General features: G+C 45.4%; 1 protein-coding gene across 4 annotated transcripts in view; it reads left to right on the forward strand.

Annotated features, from left to right (window-relative positions):
* The window catches only part of LOC139371462 (dystroglycan 1-like), a 117,689-nt gene that overhangs the window by 70,482 nt on the left and 34,439 nt on the right, over positions 1–12,768 (forward strand). For all 4 annotated transcript variants that reach the window (XM_071111895.1, XM_071111892.1, XM_071111893.1 and 1 more), the window contains one exon: positions 3,742–4,433. In XM_071111895.1, the coding sequence (XP_070967996.1) occupies positions 4,026–4,433 (408 nt within the window). In that variant the 5' untranslated portion in view covers positions 3,742–4,025. The remainder of the gene's footprint in view (positions 1–3,741; positions 4,434–12,768) is intronic.

Consider the following 12,768-nt stretch of genomic DNA (forward strand, 5'->3'; position numbering starts at 1 on the left):
CTCCATCAGGCCACTCCCTGGTGCATCAGGCGACTCCCTACTCCAGCAGGCCACTCCCTGGTGCATCAGGCCACTCCCTACTCCATCAGGCCACTCCCTGGTGCATCAGGCCACTTTCCCAGGTATGGTGGAGAAACAGGGCACTCCATCAGGCCACTCCCTACTCCATCAGGCCACTCCCTGGTGCATCAGGCCACTCCCTGGTGCATCAGGCCACTTTCCCAGGTATGGTGGAGAAACAGGCCACTCCATCAGGCCACTCCCTACTCCATCAGGCCACTCCCTACTCCATCAGGCCACTCTCTGTTCCATCAGGCGTATTGTTCAGGCTGAATACTAGAAGGAGGAGCGAGGGTCTGTGCCTTTTGTGGACACAGTAGCTTACCTGTTATCAACAATGATGGATGATATGATTTCAGGGATTCTGATTCTGGAATCCTGTGTGGCTTCAACTTCATTGCACTTAATAACAGAGGGCAGAAGGTTTCACTGCAGTTTTCAGTGATTGTGTTCACAAAACAGACTACTGCTTTTTGTTGTTTTCTATGATAAGACATCTTATGCATTAGGCCTCATATCTGTCACTTTCTGCCCCCCAAAAACGACATGTTTTTAGTTGGTATTTTCTTCGATTCTGCACTGTTGTTTAACTTGAACATTTTCAAATGGAATCTTTTGCATTCTGTTGATTAATTCAGAACTTGGCTATGTGCAGTAAATGACAGGACCAAGCAGAGCTTAGGAAACAACATGGTGTTCTGGTGGATTTAGGAACCCTTGAGTTGTTGTTTATGCTGAGTTACATTCTCCTCTCTTCTGGGGAATAATCAACACATAAGCGTATGTGACTAGGTCCCTCTCGCTCACCTCTCTCCTTTCTCCTCTTCTCTTGTTTCTCCCACTTCTGCCTTGCCCTCTCCCAATGCTCTCTTTTGTTCCTCTCATCTCTCTCTCCTTTCTTCTCCTTCTCACCTCTCTCTCTCACCTTCCAAATCTCTCCCAACTCTCTCTCTCTCCTTCCAAATCTCTCCCAACTCTCTCTCTCGCATTCCAAATCTCTCCCACCTCTCTCTCTCTCCTTCCAAATCTCTCCCACCTCTCTCTCTCTCCTTCCAAATCTCTCCTACCTCTCTCTCTCTCCTTCCAAATCTCTCCCACCTCTCTCTCTCTCACCTTCCAAATCTCTCCCACCTCTCTCTCACCTTCCAAATCTCTCCTAACCTCTCTCTCTCGCTCTCCTTCCAAATCTCTCCTAACCTCTCTCTCTCGCTCTCCTTCCAAATCTCTCCCACCTCTCTCTCTCGCTCTCCTTCCAACTCTCCAATCTCTCTCTTGCTCTCCTTCCAACTCTCTCACACGTGTTCTTCCCTCTCCCACCTCTCTCTCCTTCTCCTTCCAACTCTCTCACACGTGTTCTTCCCTCTCCCACCTCTCTCTCCCTCTCCTTCCAACTCTCTCACACGTGTTCTTCCCTCTCCCACCTCTCTCTCCCTCTCCTTCCAACTCTCTCACACGTGTTCTTCCCTCTCCCACCTCTCTCTCTCGCTCTACTTCCAACTCTCCCACCTCTCTCTCCCTCTCCTTCCAACTCTCTCACATGTGTTCTTCCCTCTCCCACCTCTCTCTCTCGCTCTCCTTCCAACTCTCCAATCTCTCTCTTGCTCTCCTTCCAACTCTCTCACACGTGTTCTTCCCTCTCCCACCTCTCTCTCCTTCTCCTTCCAACTCTCTCACACGTGTTCTTCCCTCTCCCACCTCTCTCTCGCTCTACTTCCAACTCTCCCACCTCTCTCTCCCTCTCCTTCCAACTCTCTCACACGTGTTCTTCCCTCTCCCACCTCTCTCTCCCTCTCCTTCCAACTCTCCAATCTCTCTCTCCCTCTCCTTCCAACTCTCTCACACGTGTTCTTCCCTCTCCCACCTCTCTCTCCCTCTCCTTCCAACTCTCACACGTGTTCTTCCCTCTCCCACCTCTCTCTCCCTCTCCTTCCAACTCTCTCACACGTGTTCTTCCCTCTCCCACCTCTCTCTCCCTCTCCTTCCAACTCTCTCACACGTGTTCTTCCCTCTCCCACCTCTCTCTCGCTCTACTTCCAACTCTCCCACCTCTCTCTCCCTCTCCTTCCAACTCTCTCACACGTGTTCTTCCCTCTCCCACCTCTCTCTCCCTCTCCTTCCAACTCTCTCACACGTGTTCTTCCCTCTCCCACCTCTCTGGTTCAGTTGTTTCCCTGAGCTCCCAGTAGAGAAGGGCTGAGCCCTCCAGGGAAATCAGCTGTGTGTTGTATAGATATGTGGAGCTGCCCCACCTACTCTAGACACACACACACACACACACACACACACACACACACACACACACACACACACACACATCATTTTAGGCAGATTCTCCTCTCTGTTGCTCCATCCCTTTCTCTTTCTCTCCCCCCTCCCCCTCATGAAAGACATGTATGAATAACAGCCCTGAGTTGAGCTCACCAGCCAGGCCGATACAAAGGAGAAGTCATGCATTCATCTCAGCACTTCCAAGAAAAGCTTCAGTTGAGCTGGGCTGGTATTGTAAGGTGACCCCTGTTTCACCATGTTTCACTAGTCAATGGCAGGGAGGCAGGGTCTTTCTGCCTTTAGAGGGGAAGACGGTGCTGTTCTGGCTGTAATGACTTGGGGAATTCACAGAGCGAGACACAGAGGCAAAGAAAGGGGGCACGTTGGAGAGACAGCGTGGGAGGGAGAGAGAGAGAGAGAGAGAGAAGGAAAGACAGACAGCGAATGGGAGACAGAGGGAGACAGAAGCCCTGTTTATATATTCTGTTGACATGCACCCTTTTGCCCTGATCTTGACCCGATCTTGTCTGTTTACACTTATAAGATCTGACCACAATCAGATCACAATGTGTCTTAATCGTCTAATTATCAGATATATTTTTTAAAGATCACAACAAAGGCTACATGTTAGAATCAGGTATAGACAGAACTAGAGAGAGATGTGCTTTCGTCCCCCCCTCCTCTCTTCCTTCAGTTGAAAGTTGTTTCTTTCAGTTTGAATGTTAGTCTGATTATGTTGCGATAGCTACACACCTGGGTTTATGTTGCTATAGCTACACACCTGGGATTATGTTGCTATAGCTACACACCTAGGTTTATGTTGCTATAGCTAAACACCTGGGATTATGTTGCTATAGCTACACTCCGGAGATTATGTTGCAATAGCTACACACCTGGGATTATGTTGCTATAGCTACACACCTGGGTTTATGTTGCTATAGCTACACACCTGGGTTTATGTTGCTATAGCTAAACACCTGGGATTATGTTGCTATAGCTACACACCTGGGTTTATGTTGCTATAGCTAAACACCTGGGATTATGTTGCTATAGCTACACACCTGGGTTTATGTTGCTATAGCTAAACACCTGGGATTATGTTGCTATAGCTACACACCTGGGTTTATGTTGCTATAGCTACACACCTGGGATTATGTTGCTATAGCTACACACATGGGATTATGTTGTTATAGCTACATAACGATAGGAAGCATGCACATTGTTGCCTGGAATTTTATTGACAATGGGATTTGTGTAGACTACAGATAATTAACCTAACTCTTAAGGTGATAGAGAGGGAATGAACTCCGAGGTGTTTAAAGTTGAGGTTAAATATTGAACCTGTCTAGCAGTTTTAAAACTCCTCCTGGTATTTAAAGTCTTAATGAATCCCTGTTTCTTCTCGTTCTACAGGTCTAAAATGCTGGGTTAACAATGGGATCTACGAACCACTGAAGAGCCTCTGACAAAGGAACAAGGGAAACAAGAGGAAAGGAGAGGAGAAAAGGAGAGAGAGAAATCAAAGGAGAGGGGACTCAGAGAGAGAGAGAGCGAGAAGGAGCCCCTATTGAAAAGAAAAGCGGAGGTTGGGTCGGGTAGGATCAGCTTTGTGTCTGTCGGTGTGTGGTTGGGTTGCATGCTGTCCTCTCCAGGGGACATCCTCCTTTGTGTGAGAGATAGTTAACAAAAGACAAAGAATGCCCAATAAACAGAGAGGAGAGTGTCGAGCGGCTGAGGAGGCTAGAGCGGAGATGCCTGGTCTGGGGAGCTTAGCTGTGGGTTGCAGGGCTAGTGTGTTGCTGCTACTGGCTCTCATGGTAACTCTGGCTCAAGGAGCCTGGCCACTGGATCAATCCCAGGGACAGGTGGAGGTGCTGGGGGACATGATGGTGGACGGACCCGGGGAGCTGGAGGCCTCCATGCACTCCTCCATACTGTCAGACTTCCAGGCGGTGGAGGCCTTGGATCCGGTGGCGGATGCAGTTCAGCAGTCTGCAGTAGGAGCAAGGGGAGTGTCAGGGTTCCCTGACTCGTCTGCTGTGGTTGGCCGGGTGTTTCAGATGAAGGTTCCGGTGAAGACGGACCATACCAGGAACATGGTGAAGGTGAGAACCCTAATCAATCATTACTGAGGCCCGTGAGGGGGTGTGTGTGTGTGTGTGGTGTGTGTGTGTGTGTGTTTCAGGGTTTCCGGACAATGTGACTGGGAAGATTTTAATCTAACGTCCATTTAAGGAATGTACCGGCACCATATGGATTGGGTGCATAACCCATGTCCACCACCCTGCACAGAATGACACAAATCACATTTACGTTATGGTTGTGCATCATCATAGAAGTGTTAGTCAACCAGCCAATAAAACATAATATTCAAATATTTGCCAAAATGCAATTAGCAGGAAAACACCATTCTAAACAGCACACCTGGGGGAAACACCATTCTAAACAGCACACCTGGGGGAAACACCATTCTACACAGCACACCTGGGGGAAACACCATTCTACACAGCACACCTGGGGGAAAACACCATTCTAAACAGAACACCTGGGGGAAAACACCATTCTAAACAGAACACCTGGGAAAACACCATTCTAAACAGAACACCTGGGGGAAAACACCATTCTAAACAGCACACCTGGGGAAAACACCATTCTACACAGCACACCTGGGGAAAACACCATTCTAAACAGCACACCTGGGAAAACACCATTCTAAACAGTACACCTGGGGGAAAACACCATTCTACACAGCACACCTGGGGGAAACACCATTCTAAACAGAACACCTGGGGGAAAACACCATTCTAAACAGCACACCTGGGGGAAAACACCATTCTAAACAGCACACCTGGGGGAAAACACCATTCTACACAGCACACCTGGGGGAAAACACCATTCTAAACAGCACACCTGGGGGAAAACACCATTCTAAACAGCACACCTGGGGGAAACACCATTCTACACAGCACACCTGGGGGAAACACCATTCTAAACAGCACACCTGGGGAAAACACCATTCTAAACAGCACACCTGGGGGAAACACATTTCTACACAGCACACCTGGGGGAAACACCATTCTAAACAGCACACCTGGGGGAAAACACCATTCTAAACAGCACACCTGGGGGAAACACCATTCTACACAGCACACCTGGGGGAAAACACCATTCTAAACAGAGCACACCTGGGGGAAACACCATTCTAAACACAGCACACCTGGGGGAAAACACCATTCTAAACAGAGCACACCTGGGGGAAAACACCATTCTACACAGCACACCTGGGGGAAACACCATTCTAAACAGCACACCTGGGGGAAAACACCATTCTACACAGCACACCTGGGGGAAACACCATTCTAAACAGCACACCTGGGGGAAAACACCATTCTAAACAGCACACCTGGGGGAAACACCATTCTACACAGCACACCTGGGGGAAAACACCATTCTAAACAGAGCACACCTGGGGGAAACACCATTCTAAACACAGCACACCTGGGGGAAAACACCATTCTAAACAGCACACCTGGGAAAACACCATTCTACACAGCACACCTGGGGGAAAACACCATTCTAAACAGAGCACACCTGGGGGAAACATCATTCTAAACACAGCACACCTGGGGGAAAACACCATTCTAAACAGCACACCTGGGGAAACACCATTCTAAACAGAACACCTGCGGGGAAAACACCATTCTAAACAGAACACCTGGGGAAACACCATTCTAAACAGAACACCTGGGGGACCATTCTAAACAGACCACCTGGAAAAATACCATTCTAAACAGAACACCTGGGGAAACACCATTCTAAACAGAACACCTGGGGAAACACCATTCTAAACAGAACACCTGGGGAAACACCATTCTAACCAGAACACCTGGGAAAACACCATTCTAAACAGCACACCTGGGAAAATACCATTCTAAACAGTACACCTGGGGGAAAACACCATTCTACACAGCACACCTGGGGGAAACACCATTCTAAACAGCACACCTGGGGGAAAACACCATTCTAAACAGCACACCTGGGGGAAAACACCATTCTAAACAGAGCACACCTGGGGGAAATCACCATTCTAAACAGAGCACACCTGGGGGAAAAAACCATTCTACACAGCACACCTGGGGGAAACACCATTCTAAACAGCACACCTGGGGGAAAACACCATTCTACACAGCACACCTGGGGGAAACACCATTCTAAACAGCACACCTGGGGGAAAACACCATTCTAAACAGCACACCTGGGGGAAACACCATTCTACACAGCACACCTGGGGGAAAACACCATTCTAAACAGAGCACACCTGGGGGAAACACCATTCTAAACACAGCACACCTGGGGGAAAACACCATTCTAAACAGCACACCTGGGAAAACACCATTCTAGACAGCACACCTGGGGGAAAACACCATTCTAAACAGAGCACACCTGGGGGAAACACCATTCTAAACACAGCACACCTGGGGGAAAACACCATTCTAAACAGCACACCTGGGGAAACACCATTCTAAACAGAACACCTGGGGGAAAACACCATTCTAAACAGAACACCTGGGGAAACACCATTCTAAACAGAACACCTGGGGAAACACCATTCTAAACAGAACACCTGGGGAAACACCATTCTAACCAGAACACCTGGGAAAACACCATTCTAAACAGCACACCTGGGAAAACACCATTCTAAACAGCACACCTGGGGGAAAACACCATTCTAAACAGCACACCTGGGGGAAAACACCATTCTAAACAGCACAGCTGATAGCGGTTCGATATACAGTATGTGGCAGAGATGAACATCTCTGTTAGATGCTTAGAAAGAGGAGGAAACTAAAGATGCAACAACTAGGATAGGTTTTTAATGTTACTGTGATTGTGACTTTGGCTTCAGGACAACGAAATAACTTTGATATGAAAACCAATAGAACAGGAGAGAGATGACATAGTGGTTTGTCCAATAGAGCAGGACAGAGATGACATAGTGGTGGGTCTAATAGAACAGGAGAGAGATGACATAGTGGTGGGTCCAATAGAACAGGAGAGAGAGGACATAGTGGTGGGTCCAATATAACAGGAGAGAGATTACATAGTGGTGGGTCCAATAGAACAGGAGAGAGATGACATAGTGGTGGGTCTAATAGAACAGGAGAGAAATGACATAGTGGTGTGTCCAATAGAACAGGAGAGAGATGACATAGTGGTGGGTCCAATAGAACAGGACAGAGATGACATAGTGGTGGGTCTAATAGAACAGGACAGAGATGACATAGTGGTGGGTCCAATAGAACAGGAGAGAGATGACATAGTGGTGGGTCTAATAGAACAGGAGAGAGATGACATAGTGGTGGGTCCAATAGAACAGGAGAGAGATGACATAGTGTGGATCCAATAGAACAGGAGAGAGATGACATAGTGGTGGATCCAATAGAACAGGAGAGAGATGACATAGTGGTGGGTCCAATAGAACAGGAGAGAGATGACATAGTGTGGATCCAATAGAACAGGAGAGAGATGACATAGTGGTGGGTCTAATAGAACAGGAGAGCGATGACATAGTGGTGGGTCTAATAGAACAGGAGAGAGATGACATAGTGGTGGGTCTAATAGAACAGGACAGAAATGGCATAGTGGTGGGTCCAATAGAACAGGAGAGAGATGGCATAGTGGTGGGTCTAATACAACAGGACAGAAATGGCATAGTGGTGGGTCTAATAGAACAGGAGTGAGATGACATAGTGTGGATCCAATAGAACAGGAGAGAGATGACATAGTGGTGGATCCAATAGAACAGGAGAGAGATGACATAGTGGTGGATCCAATAGAACAGGAGAGAGATGACATAGTGGTGGGTCTAATACAACAGGAGAGAGATGACATAGTGTGGATCCAATAGAACAGGAGAGAGATGACATAGTGGTGGATCCAATAGAACAGGAGAGAGATGACATAGTGGTGGATCTAATAGAACAGGAGAGAGATGGCATAGTGGTGGGTCTAATACAACAGGAGAGAGATGGCATAGTGGTGGGTCCATTAGATCAGGAGAGAGATGACATAGTGGTGGGTCCATTAGATCAGGAGAGAGACAACATAGTGGTGAATCCAATACAACAGGAGAGAGATGACATAGTGGTGGATCTAATAGAACAGGAGAGAGATGACATAGTGTGGATCCAATAGAACAGGAGAGAGATGACATAGTGGTGGGTCTAATAGAACAGGAGAGAGATGACATAGTGGTGGGTCTAATAGAACAGGAGAGAGATGACATAGTGGTGGGTGTAATAGAACAGGAGAGAGATGACATAGTGGTGGGTCTAATAGAACAGGACAGAAATGGCATTGTGGTGGGTCCAATAGAACAGGAGAGAGATGACATAGTGGTGGGTCTAATAGAACAGGACAGAAATGGCATAGTGGTGGGTCTAATAGAACAGGAGAGAGATGACATAGTGGTGGATCTAATAGAACAGGAGAGAGATGACATAGTGGTGGGTCTAATAGAACAGGACAGAAATGGCATTGTGGTGGGTCCAATAGAACAGGAGTGAGATGACATAGTGTGGATCCAATAGAACAGGAGAGAGATGACATAGTGGTGGATCCAATAGAACAGGAGAGAGATGACATAGTGGTGGATCTAATAGAACAGGAGAGAGATGACATAGTGGTGGATCTAATAGAACAGGAGAGAGATGACATTGTGTGGATCCAATAGAACAGGAGAGAGATGACATAGTGGTGGGTCTAATAGAACAGGAGAGAGATGACATAGTGGAGGGTCTAATAGAACAGGAGAGAGATGACATAGTGGTGGGTCTAATAGAACAGGAGAGAGATGACATAGTGGTGGGTCTAATAGAACAGGACAGAAATGGCATAGTGGTGGGTCCAATAGAACAGGAGAGAGATGGCATAGTGGTGGGTCTAATACAACAGGACAGAAATGGCATAGTGGTGGGTCTAATAGAACAGGAGTGAGATGACATAGTGTGGATCCAATAGAACAGGAGAGAGATGACATAGTGGTGGATCCAATAGAACAGGAGAGAGATGACATAGTGGTGGATCCAATAGAACAGGAGAGAGATGACATAGTGGTGGGTCTAATACAACAGGAGAGAGATGACATAGTGTGGATCCAATAGAACAGGAGAGAGATGACATAGTGGTGGATCCAATAGAACAGGAGAGAGATGACATAGTGGTGGATCTAATAGAACAGGAGAGAGATGACATAGTGTGGATCCAATAGAACAGGAGAGAGATGACATAGTGGTGGGTCCAATAGAACAGGAGAGAGATGACATAGTGTTGGGTCCAATAGAACAGGAGAGAGATGACATAGTGGTGGGTCTAATAGAACACGACAGAGATGACATAGTGGTGGGTCTAATAGAACAGGACAGAGATGACATAGTGGTGGATCCAATAAAACAGGACAGAAATGACATAGTGGTGGATCCAATAGAACAGGACAGAGATGACATAGTGGTGGGTCTAATAGAACAGGACAGAAATGGCATAGTGGTAGGTCTAATAGAACAGGACAGAAATGACATAGTGGTGGATCCAATATTACAGGACAGAGATGACATAGTGGTGGGTCTAATAGAACAGGACAGAGATGACATAGTTGTGGGTCCAATAGAACAGGAGAGAGATGACATAGTGGTGGGTCCAATAGAACAGGAGACAGATGACATAGTGATGGGTCCAATAGAACAGGAGAGAGATGACATAGTGGTGGATCCAATAGAACAGGAGAGAGATGACATAGTGGTGGGTCTAATAGAACAGGAGAGAGATGACATAGTGGTGGGTCTAATAGAAAAGGAGAGAGATGACATAGTGGTGCGTCTAATAGAACAGGAGAGAGATGACATAGTGGTGGTTCCAATAGAACAGGAGAGAGATGACATAGTGGTGGGTCCAATAGAACAGGACAGAGATGACATAGTGGTGGATCCAATAGAACAGGACAGAGATGACATAGTGGTGGGTCCAATAGAACAGGACAGAAATGGCATAGTGGTGTGTCCAATAGAACAGGACAGAGATGACATAGTGGTGGGTCCAATAGAACAGGGGAGAGATGACATAGTGGTGGGTCTAATAGAACAGGACAGAAATGGCATAGTGGTGGGTCCAATAGAACAGGACAGAGATGACATAGTGGTGGGTCCAATAGAACAGGACAGAAATGGCATAGTGGTGGGTCCAATAGAACAGGACAGAGATGACATAGTGGTGGATCTAATAGAACAGGAGAGAGATGGCATAGTGGTGGGTCTAATACAACAGGAGAGAGATGGCATTGTGGTGGGTCCATTAGATCAGGAGAGAGATGACATAGTGGTGGGTCCATTAGATCAGGAGAGAGACAACATAGTGGTGAATCCAATACAACAGGAGAGAGATGGCATAGTGGTGGGTCCATTAGATCAGGAGAGAGATGACATAGTGGTGGATCCAATACAACAGGAGAGAGATGACATAGTGGTGGGTCCATTCGGGAAGTAAATGGAAATTATAACTCCCGTCTATACAGACATATATCATCTCATTCCAAATACTTCACGAGAAAGCATTGACTTAGCCACAGAGGAATCAAGGATCATTAGCTTCTTAAAAAAAAAAAAAATGTTTGGATTGTTTAAAATCACAAGCTTGTAGGCCTATGCCTGTTTGGGAAGCCCACAGTTATCGGCCTAGTTCGATTATTAAGTCACGCTGTCAGAGAAAAGCATCTGAAATACTGTTTGTGTGAAAAATAATTTATCCGGAATACATTTTAAAAGTGTTGAGAGAAGAAAAATGGGAGGAGGTGTGTGTGCTGAAGATGTTTGCAAGTCTCTCTCCAGAATGGCTCCGCTGTCTCCCACCAGTTCTTGCACATTCATTGTTTCATTGTGTATATTGTTTGTCTTTTTTACTTCTTCTAAAACATATATTTTCCCCATTACACACAGTACCAGTCAAAAAGATTTAGACACACCTATTCATTACAGGGTTTTTCTTTATTTTATTTTTTTATATATTCTTCATTGTATAATAATAGTGAAGACCTCAAAACTATGAAATAACACATATGGAATCATGTAGTAACCAAAAAAGTGTTAATAACCTCTCTGGGATATGTGGGACTGTAGCGTCCCACCTTGCCAAAATGCAGAGCACCAAATTCAAATAAATAATATAAAAATTATACATACTATAAAAATTATACTTTCATGAAATCACACATGCAAATTAAAGCTGCACTTGTTGTGAATCCAGCCAACATGTCAGATTTCAAAAAGGCTTTTCGGCGAAAGCAAACCATGCTATTATCTGAGGATTGCACCTCCGTAAACAAAGAGAGAAAAGCATATTTCAACCCTGCAGGTGCGACACAAAATGCAGAAATAAAAATGTAATTCATGCCTTACCTTTGAAGAGCTTCTTTTGTTGGCACTCCAATATGTCCCATAAACATCACAAATGGTCCTTTTGTTCGATTAATTCCGTCCATATATATCCAAAATGTCAATTTATTTGGCGCGTTTGATCCAGAAAAACACCGGTTCCAACTTGCGCAACGTGACTACAAAATATCTCAAAAAGTTACCTGTAAACTTTTCCAAAACATTTCAAACTACTTTTGTAATACAACTTTAGGTATTTTTTCACGTAAATAATCAATAAAATTGAAGACGGAATGATCTGTGTTCAATACAGGACGAAAACAAACTGGAGCATGCTTTCTGGTTAAGCACCTCTATCAAATCAAATTGTATTTGTAACACACACATGGTTAGCAGATGTTAATGCGAGTGTAGCGAAATGCTTGTGATTCTAGTTCTGACAATGCAGTAATAACCAACGAGTAATCTAACCTAACAATTCCACAACTACTACCTTATACACACAAGTGTAAGGGGATAAAGTATATGTACATAAAGATATATAAATGAGTGATGGTACAGAACGGCATAGGCAAGATGCAGTAGATGGTATTGAGTACAGTATATACATATGAGATGAGTAATGTAGGGTATGTAAACAAAGTGGCATAGTTTAAAGTGGCTAGTGATACATGTATTACATGAAGATGCAGTAGATGATATAGAGTACAGTATATACATATACATATGAGATGAGTATACTGTATGAATGTAGGGTATGTAAACATTATATTATATAAGGTAGCATTGTTTAAAGTGGCTAGTGATACATTTTTACATCAATTCCCATCCATTCCCATTATTAAAGTGGCTGGAGTTGAGTCAGTGTCAGTGTGTTGGCAGCAGCCACTCAATGTTAGTGGTAGCTGTTTAACAGTGATGGCCTTGAGATAGAAGCTGTTTTTCAGTCTCTCGGTCCCAGCTTTGATGCACCTGTACTGACCTCGCCTTCTGGATGATTGCGGGGTGAACAGGCAGT

This window comes from Oncorhynchus clarkii, chromosome 17, assembly GCF_045791955.1.
Source record: "Oncorhynchus clarkii lewisi isolate Uvic-CL-2024 chromosome 17, UVic_Ocla_1.0, whole genome shotgun sequence".
Taxonomy (NCBI): Eukaryota; Metazoa; Chordata; class Actinopteri; order Salmoniformes; family Salmonidae; genus Oncorhynchus; species Oncorhynchus clarkii.